General features: G+C 43.3%; 1 protein-coding gene across 5 annotated transcripts in view; it reads right to left on the minus strand.

Moving 5' to 3' along the window:
- Window positions 1–18,425, minus strand: part of LOC139420041 (protein tyrosine phosphatase receptor type Sa) — a 367,333-nt gene that overhangs the window by 97,796 nt on the left and 251,112 nt on the right. For all 5 annotated transcript variants that reach the window (XM_071170075.1, XM_071169830.1, XM_071169988.1 and 2 more), the window contains 4 exons: window positions 12,190–12,459; window positions 11,418–11,999; window positions 11,104–11,240; window positions 10,760–10,904 (listed from right to left, as the gene is read on the minus strand). In XM_071170075.1, the coding sequence (XP_071026176.1) occupies window positions 10,760–10,904; window positions 11,104–11,240; window positions 11,418–11,999; window positions 12,190–12,459 (1,134 nt within the window). The remainder of the gene's footprint in view (window positions 1–10,759; window positions 10,905–11,103; window positions 11,241–11,417; window positions 12,000–12,189; window positions 12,460–18,425) is intronic.

The raw sequence follows: 18,425 nt of genomic DNA on the forward strand, positions 1-18,425 counted from the left end.
TACAGAGTGATCTCACGCTGAGGCAGTGAGTTTACAACCCTCTCCCTCCATATTAGTGTGTTAAGAAATACAGAAAAAATACAAAATAGTCATTTAGCAGACACTGTTATCCAGAGGGACTTACAGGAGTTATGTGAGTTATGTGCCTTGCTTAAGAGCACATCAAAAGATTTTTCACCTAGTCGGCTTGGGGATTCAAACCAATAACCTTTCGGTTACTAGCCCAACACACTTATCCGCTAGGCTACATGCCGCCTTATCAACTGTGCTTTATAACTGTTCAAATCGGTCTGTTAAGTTAGGTCGTTTTGGACTCTCTTGGGTTGCTAGGAGGGAGAGAGTTGGCTCTGTGCTGTAGCCAGGACTGTATTATCCTCTTGCATAACTTGGGCCGGAGGGAGGGTCCACAAGACTGAGGAATGGGAGCATTTGGGGAAAAACTACACCCACCTGGTTCTGTGTTTCTGCATTTGACCTTCGGAAAAGGACACCGTTCATTTTTTTACAGTAACTTTTTGCTCAGAGAATCACATTTCATAACTTCCCCACCTGTGTACCAGTTGTATAAACAACACAAAGAACACAAATGTAAGACTTGTGCTGCTGTACTCATTAAGGTTAATGCTGCGGTACACTCGCTATCAGAGTAGCCGGAGAAGGCAGGAGGTCTTTACGATCAGTGGACAGTCTCAGTCAACAAAATATAAGAACATTAGACTATTATTTTTGGTGTCCAATGTGCTTATTTACTTACGGTTTTACTGGATTTGAGCCTTTCAGTATTTTTCTTCTCTCTCCAATAGATTGTATTTTTCAAACGCTCAGTGTAACATTACAACAAATATTATGGTTAAAGCCAAATATACTAATTGATTTTAATTAAAAAAACGTTATTTTTGGAGATTTTTTATATTTTCTATGGTATAATCTTTGTAAATGATATCATAAATATGACTGGTGGTGTTATGTCACACATGCAGGTAACAAAAATATATGGAAATGTCTGCTCTACCCAAAATTACAACCAACTAATTGCAGTATTACCGCAAAAATGAAAAATAGTGAAGGGAGAGAAAGTAAGGAACTTGTCTGTTAGCCCTGCATTAAAGACCAAAATTGGTAAAATAAATACCAGTTTCATTTAAGGACCAAAAAATGGACAGCTGTGCAATATAGACGTCAAAATACCATATTCCGATTCCATGGCATATGGTTTATGAACTGATACACAAAATGATGCCAGATTCAAAACTTAAAATAGATTTTCAATTAAAATGATTATACAACATTTCTGCAACCAATAGAATGTTATATATATGGGGGATACAACCTTCCTAGCTCTGCAGATTTTGCTGTGAAGATACAGAATCATCAGATCATTTGTTTTGGTACTGTCCATATGTAGCTAGATTTTGGTCGCAGGTTCAGGAATGGCAAAATAATTGCAAGCTTTACCTGGAGATAACTCTGCAAATAGCACCTTCGATCAATAATATAATAATATTAGCAAAAAAGTTTATCTTTAATCTGTAGAAACTATGAGAATAGAAAAGTTCAGAATGAAACATCACAGCACAGTTGAAAAATATATGTCAGCTAAAAATGAAAAGTGGATGGTGTTCAGAGATAGATGGGAGGGGTTGAGGGTAGCTGAAGGATGGGACTGGATGGTGTTCAGAGATAGATGGGAGGGGTTGAGGGTAGCTGAATGATGGGACTGGATGGTGTTCAGAGATAGATGGGAGGGGTTGAGGGTAGCTGAAGGATGGGACTGGATGGTGTTCAGAGATAGATGGGAGGGGTTGAGTGTAGCTGAAGGATGGGACTGGATGGTGTTCAGAGATAGATGGGAGGGGTTGAGGGTAGCTGAAGGATGGGACTGGGTGGTGTTCAGAGATAGATGGGAGGGGTTGAGGGTAGCTGAAGGATGGGACTAAAAATAACAAGATAAATAATGTAAAATATACTGTCAGTAAAAAGTATATAGGTTCAGAACTTTTGTGAAACAGCACAGTTGAAAAATATATGGCAAATAGAAATCAAAACTGGATGGTCCCCAGAGATAGATGGGAGGGGTTGAGGATGGGACTAAAAACAAACAAAAGATAACTAATGTAAACTATACTGTGTCTGTATAATGTATATAGTATGTACAGTATAAGATGGAAGTAGAAGCCTAAGTGTTGCTGTCCATTCCTTTACTCCAATTAGGGGAGGGGTGGTAGGGGTAGGGGAAAACAATAAAGTATTTTAAATATATATTACATATACAGTATATACAGTGGCTTGCGAAAGTATTCACCCCCCTTGGCATTTTTCCTATTTTGTTGCCTTACAACCTGGAATTAAAATATATATTTTTTGGGGGGGGTTGTATCATTTCATTGACACAACATGCCTACCACTTTGAAGATGCAAAATATTTTTTATTATGAAACAAAAAATTAATAAGACAAAAAAAACTGAAAAATTGAGCGTGCATAATTATTCACCCCCCTAAAGTCAATACTTTGCAGAGTCACCTTTTGCAGCAATTACAGCTGCAAGTCTCTTGGGGTATGTCTCTATAAGCTTGACAAATCTAGCCACTGGGATTTTTGCCTATTCTTCAAGACAAAACTGCTCCAGCTCCTTCAAGTTGGATGGGTTCTGTGTTCAGCAATCTAAATCATACCACAGATTATGGGCTTTGACTAGGCCATTCCGAGACATTTAAATGTTTCCCCTTAAACCACACTCAAGTGTTGCTTTAGCAGTATGCTTAGGGTCATTGTCCTGCTGGAAGGTGAACCTCCATCCCAGTTTCTCTCAAGAATGCCCTGTATTTAGCGCCATGCATCATTCCTTCAATTCTGAACAGTCTCCCAGTCCCTGCCGATGAAAAACATCCCCACAGCATAATGGGGGGATGGTATTCTCGGGGTGATGAGAGGTGTTGGGTTTGCGCCAGACATAGCATTTTCCTTGATGGCCAAAAAGCTAAATGTTAGTCTCATCTGACCAGAGCACCTTCTTCCATATGTTTTGGTGACTTTGGTGAACAAGACTTTTGGTGAACACCAAGCGTGTTTGCTTATTTTTTTCTTTAAGCAATGGCTTTTTTCTGGCCACTAATTCCGTAAAGCCCAGCTCTGTGGAGTGTACGGCTGAAAGTGGTCCTATGGACAGATACTCCAATCCCCGTTGTGGAGCTTTCCAGCTCCTTCAGGGTTATCTTTGGTCTCTTTGTTGCCTCTCTGATTAATGCCCTCCTTGCCTGGTCCTTGAGTTTTGGTGGGCGGCCCTCTCTTGGCAGGTTTGTTGTGGTGCCATATTCTTTCAATTTTTTAATAATGGATTTAATGGTGCTCCATGGGATGTATTTTTTTTATAGCCCAACTCTGATCTGTATTTCTCCACAACTTTGTCCCTGACCTGCTTGGAGAGCTCCTTGGTCTTCATGGTTCTGCTTGCTTGGTGGTACCCCTTGCTTGGTGGTGCCCCTTGCTTGGTGGTGTTGCAGGCTCTGGGGTCTTTCATAAAAGGTGTATATATACTGAGATCATGTGACACTTAGATTGCACACAGGTGGACTTTATTTAAGTAATTATGTGACTTCTGAAGGTAATTGGTTGCACCAGATCTTATTTAGGGGCTTCATAGCAAAGGGGGTGAATACAAATGTACTCACCACTTATCCATTTTTTTTAATAATTTTTTTGAAAAAAAGTTATTCTTTTAATTTCACTTCATCAATTTGGACTATTTTGTGTATGTCCATTACATGAAATCCAAATAAAAATAAATTTACATAACAGGTTGTAATGCAACAAAATGGAAAAAACACCAAGGGGGATGAATACTTTTACAAGGCACTGTACTAATAAAAATATATATATGGGGGTTTGGAAATGATGCAGACAATTACATTGATAGAAGCCACAATCTATCTGCAATATTAAAGCTGATCTTTGAATCAACAGCGAATGCTCAGCGATCAATCTATGTGAAGAGAGAAGCTGACAGTGCTGGAGCTATTGTGCCACGCAGACCCCTAAGACCAGATAAACTCAAGACAGGCAATGTGCATAGCTATGGGTTTCGCCTCGGCTCCTACACATGCCCAGTGGTGGAGATTATGGACACTAGAATTACAAGATGGAACTCTGGTAATGCTTCACTTTCGGTAGGTCTTTTGAAGTATATTTTAAAAGCCTGCATGAAAGCTATATTGATTTGGCATATCATTAGTCATGTCTGTGGAGATATCGCCACCAGATTGTAAGTCTGCTATAATGTGAATGGAAGCTTGGGAAGATGGGGTTTGGGCTGGTAGAGGCTTTATAATTGACTGCAAACCCCCACCTGCTTCAATAGTGCCCGCTTCCAACACAAGCTGGTCCACAAGTCATAAGTCTGCGGCTAGTCAATCAATGACCGCCACGGATCAAATTGCTGTCGCATTCAGTCAGTGAGTGTGATTACACAATGTGCCTGTTTTGTTGTATTTTCTTCCTCAATGCCAGAGTAGTATTTGTCACCATTATGGAATTAATCCGACTCCATGCCTAATGGCCACGTTCGACAAATATTCCAATATATAAAAACCTTCAGCAATTACAGTAAGTAGGGGACTAAATGCGGGGATTTAGAATCTGCCACTTTAATTTGAGCGATAACACTCCACTGGTTGCTGTCAGCTTCAAGGTAAAATCTAAATGTGTAACAAAGCCTGACACTCCAGAGGTCTCCCTATAGCTCCACGGCAAAGCTATGAAATGGGATTCTTATCTTTCATCCTAGGGCCCTTCACTCTCCCCTCTGCAAACCTCCCGTAAAAACACCCACCCGGGGGTCCAGCCGGCCCCCGTTACTGTGTCTCTTGTTGAGGGAGATATGGGGAGCTCCCGGTCTCTGGTGTGTGGACCCTCCGCGGCCGCTTCTTAACGGTTGTCTCATAGGTGTCTCAACCTTGTCTGACTGGGGCAGCGTATCCCAGGGGCCATAAATATGACTGGGGAACATAGCTGCCCAGAGGACCAATATAGGACAATAGGACCAATATAGGACAACAAGACCAATATGGGGCCAGTACAGGACCACAGGACCAGTACAGGACCACAGGACCAGTATAGATCCAGAACAGGACCAGTATAGGACCACAGGACCAGTATAGGACCAGAACAGGACCAGTACAGGACCAACATAGGACCACAGGACCAGTATAGGACCACAGGACCAGTACAGGACCAGTACAGGACCAGTATTGGACCAGAATAGGACTGCAGGACCAGTACAGGAACAGTATGTTTTTTCTTAGCCCAAAATAAGTTGACTTAGATATAGTTAAATCGATCTGTTTGGAGTCAGATATTGCAGATTTCAGATCAAATACAGTAAGTGATTTCGAGAACTATAAAGTTCTATCTGCAAAAGATGATTTTGAAATAATTGGCTTTAAGACTCATTGGTTTGAATGGTGTCAGGAATTTTAATATTGCATTCTTTTGAATTTAACAAGATGATTTGGGGGTATTTAGAGTACTATATAGGTAGAGAAACATTGAACAGAACAAGGCTAATGTCATTAACTAAATTTTGACTAAAATGCAGATAGAACCTTTTAGTTCCAAGCTCTTGATTTCTTGAACCTAAAGTGTAGGTGAGGAGTCGGGAGAGAACTCCTCTGCTGTTGGTTTTCACTGGTCTTTAGTGGCAGAATGGTCCCCATGACAATGGCCCCTGGTCACGCCACACGGACTGAATATAAAGTCAACGCTCTGAGAGGACATGTGCACTGTTCCAGAGAATATAGACAGAATGGAAACAAGGAGAGGATTGTCTTTCGTTTTCACTTCACTTGGTTAGCAAAGAGGTCCAGTCTGCCGAGTAACGTATGGGTAACGGCTACCATTTTCTAGTGTCTCCCGTCCTAATGGTCTTTTTCCTAACATGTCATTAGAGTACAAACACATCTAAATGTGTTTGAGCAGAAAGCCCAGTCCAGCCACTGGTAAACAAGGTTCCCTCATTATACTGTAGCCTGCACAAGTGTGTGTTGTGTATAGCGAGCAATCTGATGCTGCTCCAATGAGGTGTGTGTTTATAATGACAGTATCTAGCAGCGCCACACTAAGGTAATTGGATTGTTAGCAGGGGGAGGAAGAGGGAGATGAGGGCCGGCGGTCTAGAGCGTCGGTCATGTGCCTCAAAGCAGCCTCCCAGAATCCCTGGGTTGTTTTAAGGATGGAACAACCTGATGATTGGCTTCGCCTTTTTTTTGGTGATGGACGGACACACAGTACACTCTTAACTTTACTTTATGTACATCTCCAATACAGCCAAAGAAGAGTAGCTTTGTCTTCTAGATCGCAGGCACTTTAGGGTGTGTGTGTGTGTGTGTTACACGGCAGACTAATAGTGAATTCTGCTTTTCTGTGCTTTTCCTGACATGTATGAGTAAGCAAACCACAGACATGTTGTATTAATATTTAACCATTTAATATATGGATACGAATATTTAACCATTTAATATATGGATACGAATATTTAACCATTTCATTTGTAGATACGAATATTTAACCATTTCACATACGGATATGAGTATTTAACCATTTAATTTGTGGATATGAATATTTAAACCATTTAATTTGTGGATATGAATATTTAACCATTTCATATATGGATATTATTTATTTAACCATTTAATTTGTGGATATGAATATTTAACCATTTCATGTATCTGTATGAATATTTAACAATTTAATTTATGTATACGAATATTTACTCATTTCACGTGTGGATGTGAGTATTTAACCATTTCATTTGTGGATATGAATATTTAACCATTTCATTTGTGGATATGAATATTTAACAATTTCATATATGCACATGAATATTTACCCATGTCATGTACGGATATGAATATTTAACCATTCTGCATATATGAATATATGATATGATATATATATATATATATATATATATATATATATATATATATATATATATATATATATAATATAAATATTTAACCATTTAATATACATATATGAATATTTAACAATTTAATTTGTGGATATGAATATTGAACCATTTCATGTATGCACATTAATATTTACCCATTTCATGTACGGATATGAATATTTAACCTTTCTGCATATATGAATATATGATATGATATGATATGATATATATATATATATATATATATATATATATATATATATATATATATATATATATATATATAAATATTTAACCATTTCATGTATGGATATGAATATTTAACCATTTAATATACATATATGAATATTTAACCATTACATTTATGGATATTTACCCATTTCATGTATGGATATGAATATTTAACAATTTCCCGTATGGATATGAATATTTAAGTATAATGAAAGTAGACATCTAAGTTATTTCGTGCCTAAGAACATCCCTTAGCAGTGGTATATTGGCCATATACCACACCCCCTCGGGCCTTATTGCTTAAGTAGGTCACGGGGTCGTTGCTATGGGTTACGGCAGACTGGACCACCTGTACCAAACAAACACTTACCTCAAATGCATCCACTAGGTCATGTTTTTAGTTTTGTTCTTTTGTGATGTGGAGTGAAACGCAGCTTTGTTTTGACTGCCCGAGTTTGTAACTTTTCTGACCTCTTCGATGTGAAGCCCGTTGGCTTTTTCTGACACCTACTTCAGAAGGGACTTGTGAGAGGAGTGGCTGGCTGTACACGAGCAGCCGATTGGCTAAGAAAAGTGACTCATATCCCTGGACCCTAACGACAGAGCTCAAGGGGTTGAAAAGAGGAGACCCTCAGCAGAACCAGAAACCCCAGGAGATACTTACTCTAGTTAAATGGATAACGTTTGGAAATGATATCGCTAAGTGGTGTATGCAGCAGCTGTTGTGGTGGCTGCATTGGACTTGGGTTCACATTAGAACCCAAACGCCAGCAAACATTTTGCAAGCTGCATCCTGATGTAATGTGAGCCATATGGTTTTGAAAAACCTGAAGAACAAAATACAAAAAAAATAATCTAAAATTGACTCAACGAAACAAGAGGAAGGAAACAAAGTAAGCAAGGTGATGTCAAGCCATTCCAAGGAGAGATTTTGTTCCATTTCAGACAAGGGGAACAAGTTACAGAGACAGAAATGGAGGGACAGACAGGGAGAGAGAGAGAGAGAGAGAGAGAGAGAGAGAGAGAGAGAGAGAGAGAGAGAGAGAGGAGAGAATAACGAGAGAGAGTAGAGAGAGAGAGAGAGAGAGAGAGAGAGAGAGAGAGAGAGAGAGAGAGGAGTGTATCCGATACAATCCGCTTGCAGCTTACTGTTCTAGAAAACAATGCAAGACATACATAGATAGACAGACAGGCAGCGATACCCACATACAGAGCTGGGGTTGGATGTACATATATAGGTAGGGCCATGCCTGGTGTGGCCATTGATCAAGGATGCAGTGACAGAATGCCAACAGCACACCCAGTGGACACGATGGAGTGTTGCATGCAACTGGTGCCCCATCAGTGATTCAGCAGCGCTGTCTGAGTAGCTGCCCCCATCACTATCAACATAAATGTGAAGTGGTTATCCCACAGCCCTACAGCCCCAACAAGGGGGAACAGCCAACACGTTTCACTGGTAGAGACAGAAAATGTGTTAAAAGAGGTCTCCTCCCACTACCATGGCTTTCTGATGGCCAACCCCACTCAAAGTTCTTCATTGTAAATCCCTTAGGAATCGGACAGAGGACACAACAACTCCAACCTATTCTTAAATTAAACATCCATGTACATTACTGAAATGATAATGCAATTGTGTGGGCTATCATTACATGGATGCTGTATGATTAATACACTCATTTGATCAAGGCTAGGGAATCCACATATTTGAGCAATGCTCATTCATCTGGACAATTGATCTGTCGCAATTTACTACCCTCTACCCCACAAAGGCTGCCCTGATCCATCCATAATCCAAGCAAATCCAGCTACACTATCTGAGTTCTTCAGAGATTAAAGCCTTCAAGTGGAACTGACAGCGTTTTAGCAATATGAAATCTTATTCAAATCTGTTCATTTACATCCCAAGGAAGAATATGACACTTTTTAAAACATTTTCTAACAAGCGAGCAACTTAGATATGGTCATTTTGGGAATGACGAATAGTAAGGCATTTGTGAAAATTCTATAGCAATATAAAGTGGGAAAATAGCCGTGCGTTTGGACAAATAATAGACACTGCAGTAAATAAAACCTAATAATAACATATGTCTTGTCCAGTACCGGAGTCTACACAGACCTGTGTGCCACAGCCAATCAGAGCTACAGTAGGCCTATAGGCAAATAAACCAAATGCTACAAGGTCCTGCCATCATTCACTTTAAACTGGACTGTGTGTGTTTACAGGCAGTTAGCAACAGCACGACTTTAGATCATTAGAACGCCTTATTAAACCTCAACACATAACTCAAATCTTTCTATACAGTACGTAACCCCTTAAGAAAGTCTGGAGACTTACATGTAATATACTGCCAGCTCTACAGTCCTCAAACAACGTTGAATATTCGATTAGGTAAGCCATCAGTACTCTCCTGCACATACTGTTCGCCATGATGTTACTTGTGTGGGGTTATTTTTTTAGCAAGCAGTGTTTCAATTATTTAGATGTGTTCCTTGCATCTGGGATTTATTTTTTTTTTATTTTTTATTTTTTTATCAGCTGGAATTAATTCAGGACGTGGGGCCTATGAGGTGCAGTGAAGGCTTCTGATTGGAGGGTTTTGCTGCCTGTCCTCTGAATCCTACACCCACCTCACCCCTCTCTACACATGGTTCAGCAGAAAGCCATGGCAGTCACGGCCCACTGGGCACAGACGTCAACGTAGTTTTGATTTACATTTGGTTGAGTTGTCACCATGTCATTGGATTTTGGTTAAAAGTTGTTTGAAACAAATCGAAATTGGCCTTACGTTGATTGCTTTTTGCAAATTCAATTCGTTTTTAACGTTGATTCGACATCATCACATTGATTTTTTGGGGGGGTTAAAATGACGTGGAAACAACATTGATTCAACCAGTTTTTTTGCCCAGCGGGTGGGGAGTTTAGTTTTGTGTCTCAGTCATGTGGGTTAAAGTGGACTTGCTGTTGACAAAGGAAAACAGCAGTGAAAGGAAAATAAAGAAAGTGAGAAACATTGACCGGTTTGTTTGACAATGGAGGATAAAATGCATCATAGTTAGTTAGCACCATGACATATAAATCCAGGTTGGAAAATAATACACTCTACAGGTAAAAAACGGTTAAAGACCATCACACCTTTTTACAATTTCTAAGGTAACTTTTATCCTGCTGAAGAACAATAAGTACAGTTATTTCTGTCAGGTTGAAGTCTTTGGGAGAAATCATCATTGTTCCCAAACCATTAAATCACATGTTGTCAATAGATGATCTGCATAGTATTGAATCAAGAAAGTCATTATAGAACAGAATCAGCTTTGAACCCTGTGCATATCCCTATAAAACACATTCACAGTTCAAAGGTGATGAGAACTTCGACATCAAGGCAACAATGGAGACACTTCAATTAATTCCACGCTTCTAGCCTGGAGCCAGGAAGAGAGTTCATGTCTTCACAAAAGATCTGCATGATTAAAGGTCACCAGAAGACACAAACACATTGTTGACCCCTGCACCACAGACTCCCATCAGCCCGCCCACAGCCCACACAGAGGACATGGAGAAGAGAGCAAAAGAGCTACATACTGGCTTGCAAGGTTTTCTGGGATATTTCGTTGGTGAAGGCTCCAATGCCTTTGTTGGAAATGGCAGCCAGAGAGAAGTAGTACTCCGTGTTCGCCCGCAGACCCTCAACGACGTACGAAGCAGTGGGGCCAAAAGTTTTGGTCACCTGTTGGTGTAAAAAAGTGAGGCTTTTGACTGAAATTTTATATCACTGGATCTTACTGTACCTCATGTTTGTTCCTTTTTGCACCTTGTTCGCTGAACACCTTTCCTCAAACAGTGTGTTCTATGAGTACTAAAAGGCAAAAGTTTGGTCAACACTCTTCCCACAGCTCACTTTTAACAAAAGAACAACCATATCTTACCTGGCTACCAAAACTTCCCTCTTTGTACCGGAGTTCAAAGCTGATGATCCCCTCTTTCTGGAAGGCAGGTTCCCAGGTCAACTCCATGCTTGTGTCGGACACAGCACCAACCTGGAACTTTGTTGGCTGTCCGGGGACTATGACAGACAAAGAGAAATGGAATTAGTGACAGTGATCATTGCAGTGAGCTCTCGTTTTTACAAGGACTTTCAACTACAGTACAAAATCGTAACGGAACACTTGTGGTATACATTCAACCCTAGTAAAACCACACAGAAATTGTTGATAGGAAGGGTTGAACCCAGAACCCTAACCTCCTTGCAGCACTTTGACGTGGATGGGGTCGGAGAAGGGCCCGTCGCCCACCGAGGTAAAGGCCAGGACACGGATGGTGTAGGTCTCAGATGCCACCAGGCTCTGGATGGTGGTGATGATGCTATCCTGGACATTATGGATCTGCCATAGGCTCATGGGCTGGGACGGGTCCATGGTGTAGTACACCCGGTACCCTTTGATCTGTCCGTTGGGCTCCTCTGGCTCGTCCCAGCGCACCATCATGGTGTTCTGGGAGATGATCCGGGCCTGGATGTTGCGGGGCGGACTGGCCGGGGCTTGTTCCCCGGTCCGGGTCTCCACCGGCTCACTGGGGGGACCCTGGCCGATGGTGTTAAAGGCCGAGACGCGGATCTCGTACTCCGTGTTGGGGTAGAGGCCCCCGATGCTGTATCGCGTAGTGGTGATGCCGTCCATGGTCTCAAACTTGCTGTCGGGAGACTTGGCGCGGTACTGGATGATGTAATAGGACACTGGGTCCGGGTTGCCCGAGTCCCAGGTGATGGTGACACTGGTGGCCGTGGTCTCGGTCACCATTGGGGTGCCTGGAGGCTTGGGCAGGGCTGTGGGGGTTCAGAAGGGGGGGGGGGGGGGGGGGGGGGGGAGTGAAGAGGGACTTTTAAAATGACTCAGATGCAGACATATAATTTTTATTAAGATGCCACATTATAACACATCTCAATGCTGTTTTTTTCCCCCAATCACAGCAGTAGTACTAGTAGCCTAGAAGAATCTCTGTGCCGGCCCCCTTACACTTGACAGTGATCTGCGCCACCGCCTCGATGATGCCCAGACTGCTCATGGCCACACATGTATAGTTGGCAGACTCTCGCACGCTGTTGAGCTCCAGAACATTCCGACCCACTGGCATCTCGTCTTCGGGCGTTAGGTCCTCGGAGTTGAGCATCCATTTGACGTACGGCATGGGCGACCCTACCGCCACGCAGGTGATGTTCACACTGCCACCTGGCATCATCTCGTGACTGGTCGGCGGGATAGAAAAGCGAGGGGGCACACGGCGGACTGGGAGTGGGGAGGAGGGAGGAGGGAGGGATGAGGTGGAGGGAGGAGGGAGGAGGGAGGAGGGAGTCAAAAAGAGAGAGAGAAAAAGCGGTAACAAGACAGGCCGATAAAAAATGGACCCTTTCAACGGCATCCATTACACCCACAGAGAAAATCACAGACAACTGAAACTCAACTAAATCTAGTACGTTTTTCTAGTACGCACTTTCCAAAGTAACAAAAAAAAAAATATTAATAATGAGAAGGAACTGAACTAACAAGAACTGCTTCAACGACAATATAGATTGACATTAAAGCAACGATTCATAGCAACAAGGTTCCATTGACCAAAATTTGACCCATCACAGCACAATTAAAGACACAAAAATCTATTAGGAGTTTCTCATCTTTGAAAACTGACCTACTGACAGAATATGTTTCGACAACGTGGAGTTAACATCCATGAAGAAAGAGTCTAATGTTTGAGGGAGTACTGCATGATCGATGCCATACAGTAAACAGAAACTTCCTGTCCTCTCAGCCACTCAAAGCAAACCAGGAAGTTGGCCATTATAGGCCCCTCCCATGGCACAGGAAGAATAGGACATTTCTCCCATAGTATTCTATGGATAGAGTGGTTATAGTTGGAGTTGGGGCGACATGCATCTGATTGATAAACAGGCTTGTGCTCTTAGCCCTAATGGTATCTGCAAGCTATGGCTAAAGATGAGAAACTTTAATCAGATTTTTGTGGTTTAGGGTAGATCCACTGGACAAAGCCTTTCGAAGATCTGACACGGTTCCATTGATAGATGCAGCTATCAGTCCCACAGACAGCATGCATAATAGACTGAGGTAAATCAAGGAGTAAACAATACATAACAAAACCAGATATAAAATTGAGATAGAATGCATTGAGGAATATAACTCAAGGGTCGCTAGCATGCCCAGACAAAGACGATTGGAGAGGAAACGGTACATATCTGAGAAAGGATAGAACGCGCGCAAGGAATTAAGAAAGAGAGAGAGAGAGACAAAGAGAGAAAAAGGAGGGGTGGGAGGGAGGGAAGGGGGGGGGACCCATTTCAATGCTGTGTAAGCTTCTTTTTGAGACAATGTGACCTAATGTGACAGTTGGCACATTGTCACATTGCAGTCCTGGCAGAAGTAAAGCAAAATAGGTATAGAGAGGAACAACTAGTCTGTCTATTAGAGGACATATAGAGACAGCTGTAGTAGCTAGAGAGGAAAAACTAGTTTGTCTATTAGAGGACATATAGAGACAGCTGTAGTAGCTAGAGAGGAACTATCAAAGACAGGAGAAAAAGGAGGTAGAGGAAGAGCTGGGGGTACAGCACAACGGATGTCCAGGATGGGAGAGAATTGGGGGTAGTTGGAATGGTCATATAAAGTTGATCATGTGGTTGAGTGGGGAGAGGATTAGGTTGGGTAATAATTTGTGTTTATGTGAGTATGCATAGTATATCTACATGTGTGTGATGTGTGTGTGTGTGTGTGTGTGTGTGTGTGTGTGTGTGTGTGTGTGTGTGTGTGTGTGTGTGTGTGTGTGAGATACACACTGTGTATGAGGCTATTGGACTCATGCAAGAAAGGTCCAGAGGGAGAGAGAGAGAAGTAAAAAACTAAAACGATGGAGAATATGCTGAGACTCAGACTTAGAGACAGACGGACAGACCGGGAGGATAAGGAGATGGGACACGAGGCAGAACAGAACAGACCGGAGCAACAAGACTGCAGATTGAAGGAACAGACAAACAAGACACTGATGGGCAAGATAATGTACTGTACGCAGAGGTAGGGGAAGGAAGGAGGGGAGAGGGTAAGGGAAGGTAGGAGGGGTAGGGTAGGGGAAGGTAGGAGAAAAGTGGGTAGGGGAAGGTAGAAAGGGGAAGGGTAGGGGAAGGTAGAGGATGGGGAAAGATAGGAAGGAGGGGCGGGGAGGTAGGAGGGGAGAGGGTAGGGGAGAGAAGAAGGAGAGCGGATAGTGGAAGGTAGGAGAGGTTAGGGAAGGCAGGAGGGGAGATGGTAGAGTAAGGTAGGAGGGGAGATGGTAGAGGAAGGTAGGAGGGGAGAGGGTAGGGGAAGGTAGGAGGGGGTGGTAAAAGGGGAGAGGGTAGGGGTAGGTAGGAGGGGAGAGGGTAGGGGAAGGTAGGAGGGGAGAGGGAAGGTAGGAGGGGAGAGGGAAGGTAGGAGGGGAGATGGTAGAGTAAGGTAGGAGGGGAGAGGGTAGGGGAAGGTAGGAGGGGAGAGGGTAGGTAGGAGGGGAGAGGGTAGGGGAAGGTAGGAAGAGGAGGTGATGGTAAAAGGGGAGAGGGTAGGGGTAGGTAGGAGGGGAGAGGGTAGGGGAAGGTAGGAGGGGAGAGGGAAGGTAGGAGGGGAGAGAGAAGGTAGGAGGGGAGATGGTAGAGTATGGTAGGAGGGGAGATGGTAGAGGAAGGTAGGAGGGGAGAGGGTAGGGGAAGGTAGGAGGGGTAGGGTAGGTGAAGGAAGGAGGGTACGGTAGAAGGGGAGAGGGTAGGGGAGGGGATGGGACTGTAGAAGGGGAGAGGGTAGGGGAAGGTAGGAGGAGAGAGGGTAGGGGAAGGTAGGAGGAGAGAGGGTAGGGGAAGGAAGGATGGGAGAGGGTAGGGGAAGGTAGGAGGAGAGAGGGTAGGGGAAGGAAGGAGGAGAGAGGGTAGGGGAAGGAAGAATGGGAGAGGGTAGGGGAGGGTAGGAGTGGGTAGGGTAGGGTAGGGTAGGAGGGGAGAGGGTAGGGGAAGGAAGGAGGGGAGAGGGTAGGGGAAGAAGAGGAGACTGTAGAGGGGGAGAGGGTAGGGCTGGTAGGAGGAGAGATGGTAGGGGAAGGTAGGAGAGGAGAGGGTAGAGGAAGGTAGAAGGAGAGAGGGTAGGGGAAGGTAGGAGGAGATAGGGTAGGGGAAGGTAGGAGGAGAGAGGGTAGGGGAAGGTAGGAGGAGAGAGGGCATGGGGAAGGTAGGAGGAGAGAGGGCAGGGGGAAGGTAAGAGGAGAGAGGGTAGGGGAAGGTAGGAGGAGAGAGGGAAGGGGGAAGGTAGGAGGAGAGAGGGCATGGGGAAGGTAGGAGGAGAGAGGGCAGGGTTGAAGGTAAGAGGAGAGAGGGTAGGGGAAGGTAGGAGGAGAGAGGGCAGGGGGAAGGTAGGAGGAGAGAGGGTAGGGGAAGGTAGGAGGAGAGAGTGTAGAGGGAAGATAGGAGGAGAGAGGGTAGGGGAAGGTAGGAGGAGAGAGGGTAAGGGGAAGGTAGGAGGAGAGAGGGTAGGGGGAAGGTAGGAGGAGAGAGTGTAGAGGGAAGATAGGAGGAGAGAGGGTAGGGGAAGGTAGGAGGAGAGAGGGTAAGGGGAAGGTAGGAGGAGAGAGGGTAAGGGGAAGGTAGGAGGAGAGAGGGTAGGGGGAAGGTAGGAGGAGAGAGGGCATGGGGAAGGTAGGAGGAGAGAGGGTAGGGGGAAGGTAGGAGGAGAGAGGGTAGGGGAAGGTAGGAGGAGAGAGGGAAGGGGGAAGGTAGGAGGAGAGGGTAAAGAGACTGGCCAAAGTAAATAAAAACATGTCTCAAAGTGGGTTTGAGGTCTCACACACTGGGGCTTCAAATCAGAGATTAAACTGCCCCCCCCCCCCCCATCCCCAGGCTTGTTGCCAACAAAAACCAGGGGTGCATTAAGGTTAAGGGGGGAGGATGGGGTAGAGAGGAAAAATGGCATTCCTAACACACCGTGTCGATTCAAATGGGATTCATTCAATCATAGTATCGGATAACCTTGACTGTTTTTCCACGAGGGAGAGCACCATTCAAGCTTACAGCACACTTCCTCTAAAAGGATTTACCTGTTTGTGTACACCACCGAGCGTGCATTTCAATAAAGTAACTCTGAGCTGTGATCTTTAATACATAAACCAAGCCTGTGCACAAGGAGACATCCAAGAAATGTTTATCTCTACTTCTCAGAATCTGAACTGTAGAATCTACCGCAATTGATTGGTCACAGAATCACGGAGGTATCTCCCTTTTTACAGTAAGTGTAAAAATAAATGAATAATGCATTCACTGACATGAGTATCGTCTCCATTGGGTGATAATCATATTATCCCAAACACCCACACCAGTGCTCTTCCAGAGTACCTTAGAAAAACCCCTGGAACTCACTGACAATGTCAATTGCTACTGTAGACAAGCGTGTCAAAACCCGACCTTGAGGTCAAGGTGCTCTATTCACAAGTCCTGGTTACTACACATTTCCCCTCAAGATAACTTTTTTTTGTGTGAATTACTTTGTGTTTAGTTATAGTAAAATAGGTAACTCAAATGGATTATGTAAAAAAAATACAACAAATTAAGCTTAACACCTCGGCACAGTTTAAGACAAGAATAACTATTTCCAAAATTGTCTCCTATTTGTGAAAAGAACGAAAAGAAAGTAGGCACCATATTCACAACAAGTGGCAATCACAACGCTAACAAAAGGGTGGCATAACATTGTCTTTCATAACAGGTCATGACTGAATCACAACCAACCATCCACGTATATCAACGGAAATTACTTTGCTAAGGAGGCAGGAGAGGAGATAGTCAGAACAATGTCATATCTGTTGTCATAACTGTCGTGGATTTTTGTCATCATCCCCTGTTCTGTCCTAGTACGTATGATGTCACTCTTATGACAGATGTTTTGTAGTGCACTTATTGTATTGGCCATAGCCCTATAATCTCTCCCCAAAAAGTACTTATTGAAGAACAAAAGTGAAAGGTTAGCCCATTCTTTACATGGACACGCATGGGTGTGGGCATGACATGAGTAACAGATCAACAAGGCCCGACACAAGAGAACCAGTACAGTCTAAACATGTCACCCAAGCCCATACAAGCATGCCATTCACAATCTAGCATGGTGTGGGACACATTTAAAATCAAAGAAAGGGAAATCCAAATTAAAATCTACAAAAAACATTGAATCTTAACAGTATAGCCAACATCACAGTGTGTGGGTGTGTTCCTCAAGGCTCTGTTTTTTTTTGGGGGGGGGGTTGGGGGGTTGACTCACGGCCACTTAAAAACCATTGCCAAATTCGAAACACTTGAATATTAAATAACTACATTTACAAGGGAAGTCTATCTAGGTTTAATTGTACGGACATTGGAATAAGAGTACACCAGTTTGGGTTTTGACGGCCCTGTTCTCTCCCTTGGGGCGAAGGTCAGACAATGGACCGAGTATTGGTGGTTGAGTGAATTTTTTTTTTTTTTTTAACCTTTCACCCTTGCCCACCACTTCTAAGGTTCTACTGTTACATTTTCTGAAATATAGGTCTCTCCCCCGGAACAATGGTATAACAATCTCCTTTTAAGTCTTTCAAGCATGCGTAAAAGGAAAAATAATCTAACTTCTAATGCATTTATGTAGCCTCTGATGAATTCTGATTGGTTCTACCCTCAGAATGTTTCCAGGACATCTGTTTAAACAGAGCATCATTAGTTCAAGGTCAGACAATAAACTGCAGCTTGGTTATATCCTATACATCTTGAAATGGGTAGGAGCTGCTGACAGTAGCAGACACAGCTGTTTCAGTTGGTTGACATTTGGATCTCAAGTCAATGCCTCACCCCACTACCATTATCTTGATGTAGTACTGTATACGAAATGAGTATGGGATAGGGTGGAGTGGACAGGTTTATCATGCACATGGCACTGTAATCTCTCTCTCTCTCTCTCTCTCTCTCTCTCTCTCTCTCTCTCTCTCTCTCTCTCTCTCTCTCTCTCTCTCTCTCTCTCTCTCTCTCTCTCTCTCTCTCTCTCTCTCTCTCTCTCTCTCTCTCTCTCTCTCTCTCTCTCTCTCTCTCTCTCTCTCTCTCTCTCTCTCTCTCTCTCTCTCACACAATAGAGTGTGATGTGGGGAATGCTGCTCTTTCTCTGTGATGCTACTCTTCAGAAACACAAACCTAGCAACGACAATAAATAAAAAT

Source organism: Oncorhynchus clarkii, chromosome 1 (genome assembly GCF_045791955.1).
Source record: "Oncorhynchus clarkii lewisi isolate Uvic-CL-2024 chromosome 1, UVic_Ocla_1.0, whole genome shotgun sequence".
Taxonomy (NCBI): Eukaryota; Metazoa; Chordata; class Actinopteri; order Salmoniformes; family Salmonidae; genus Oncorhynchus; species Oncorhynchus clarkii.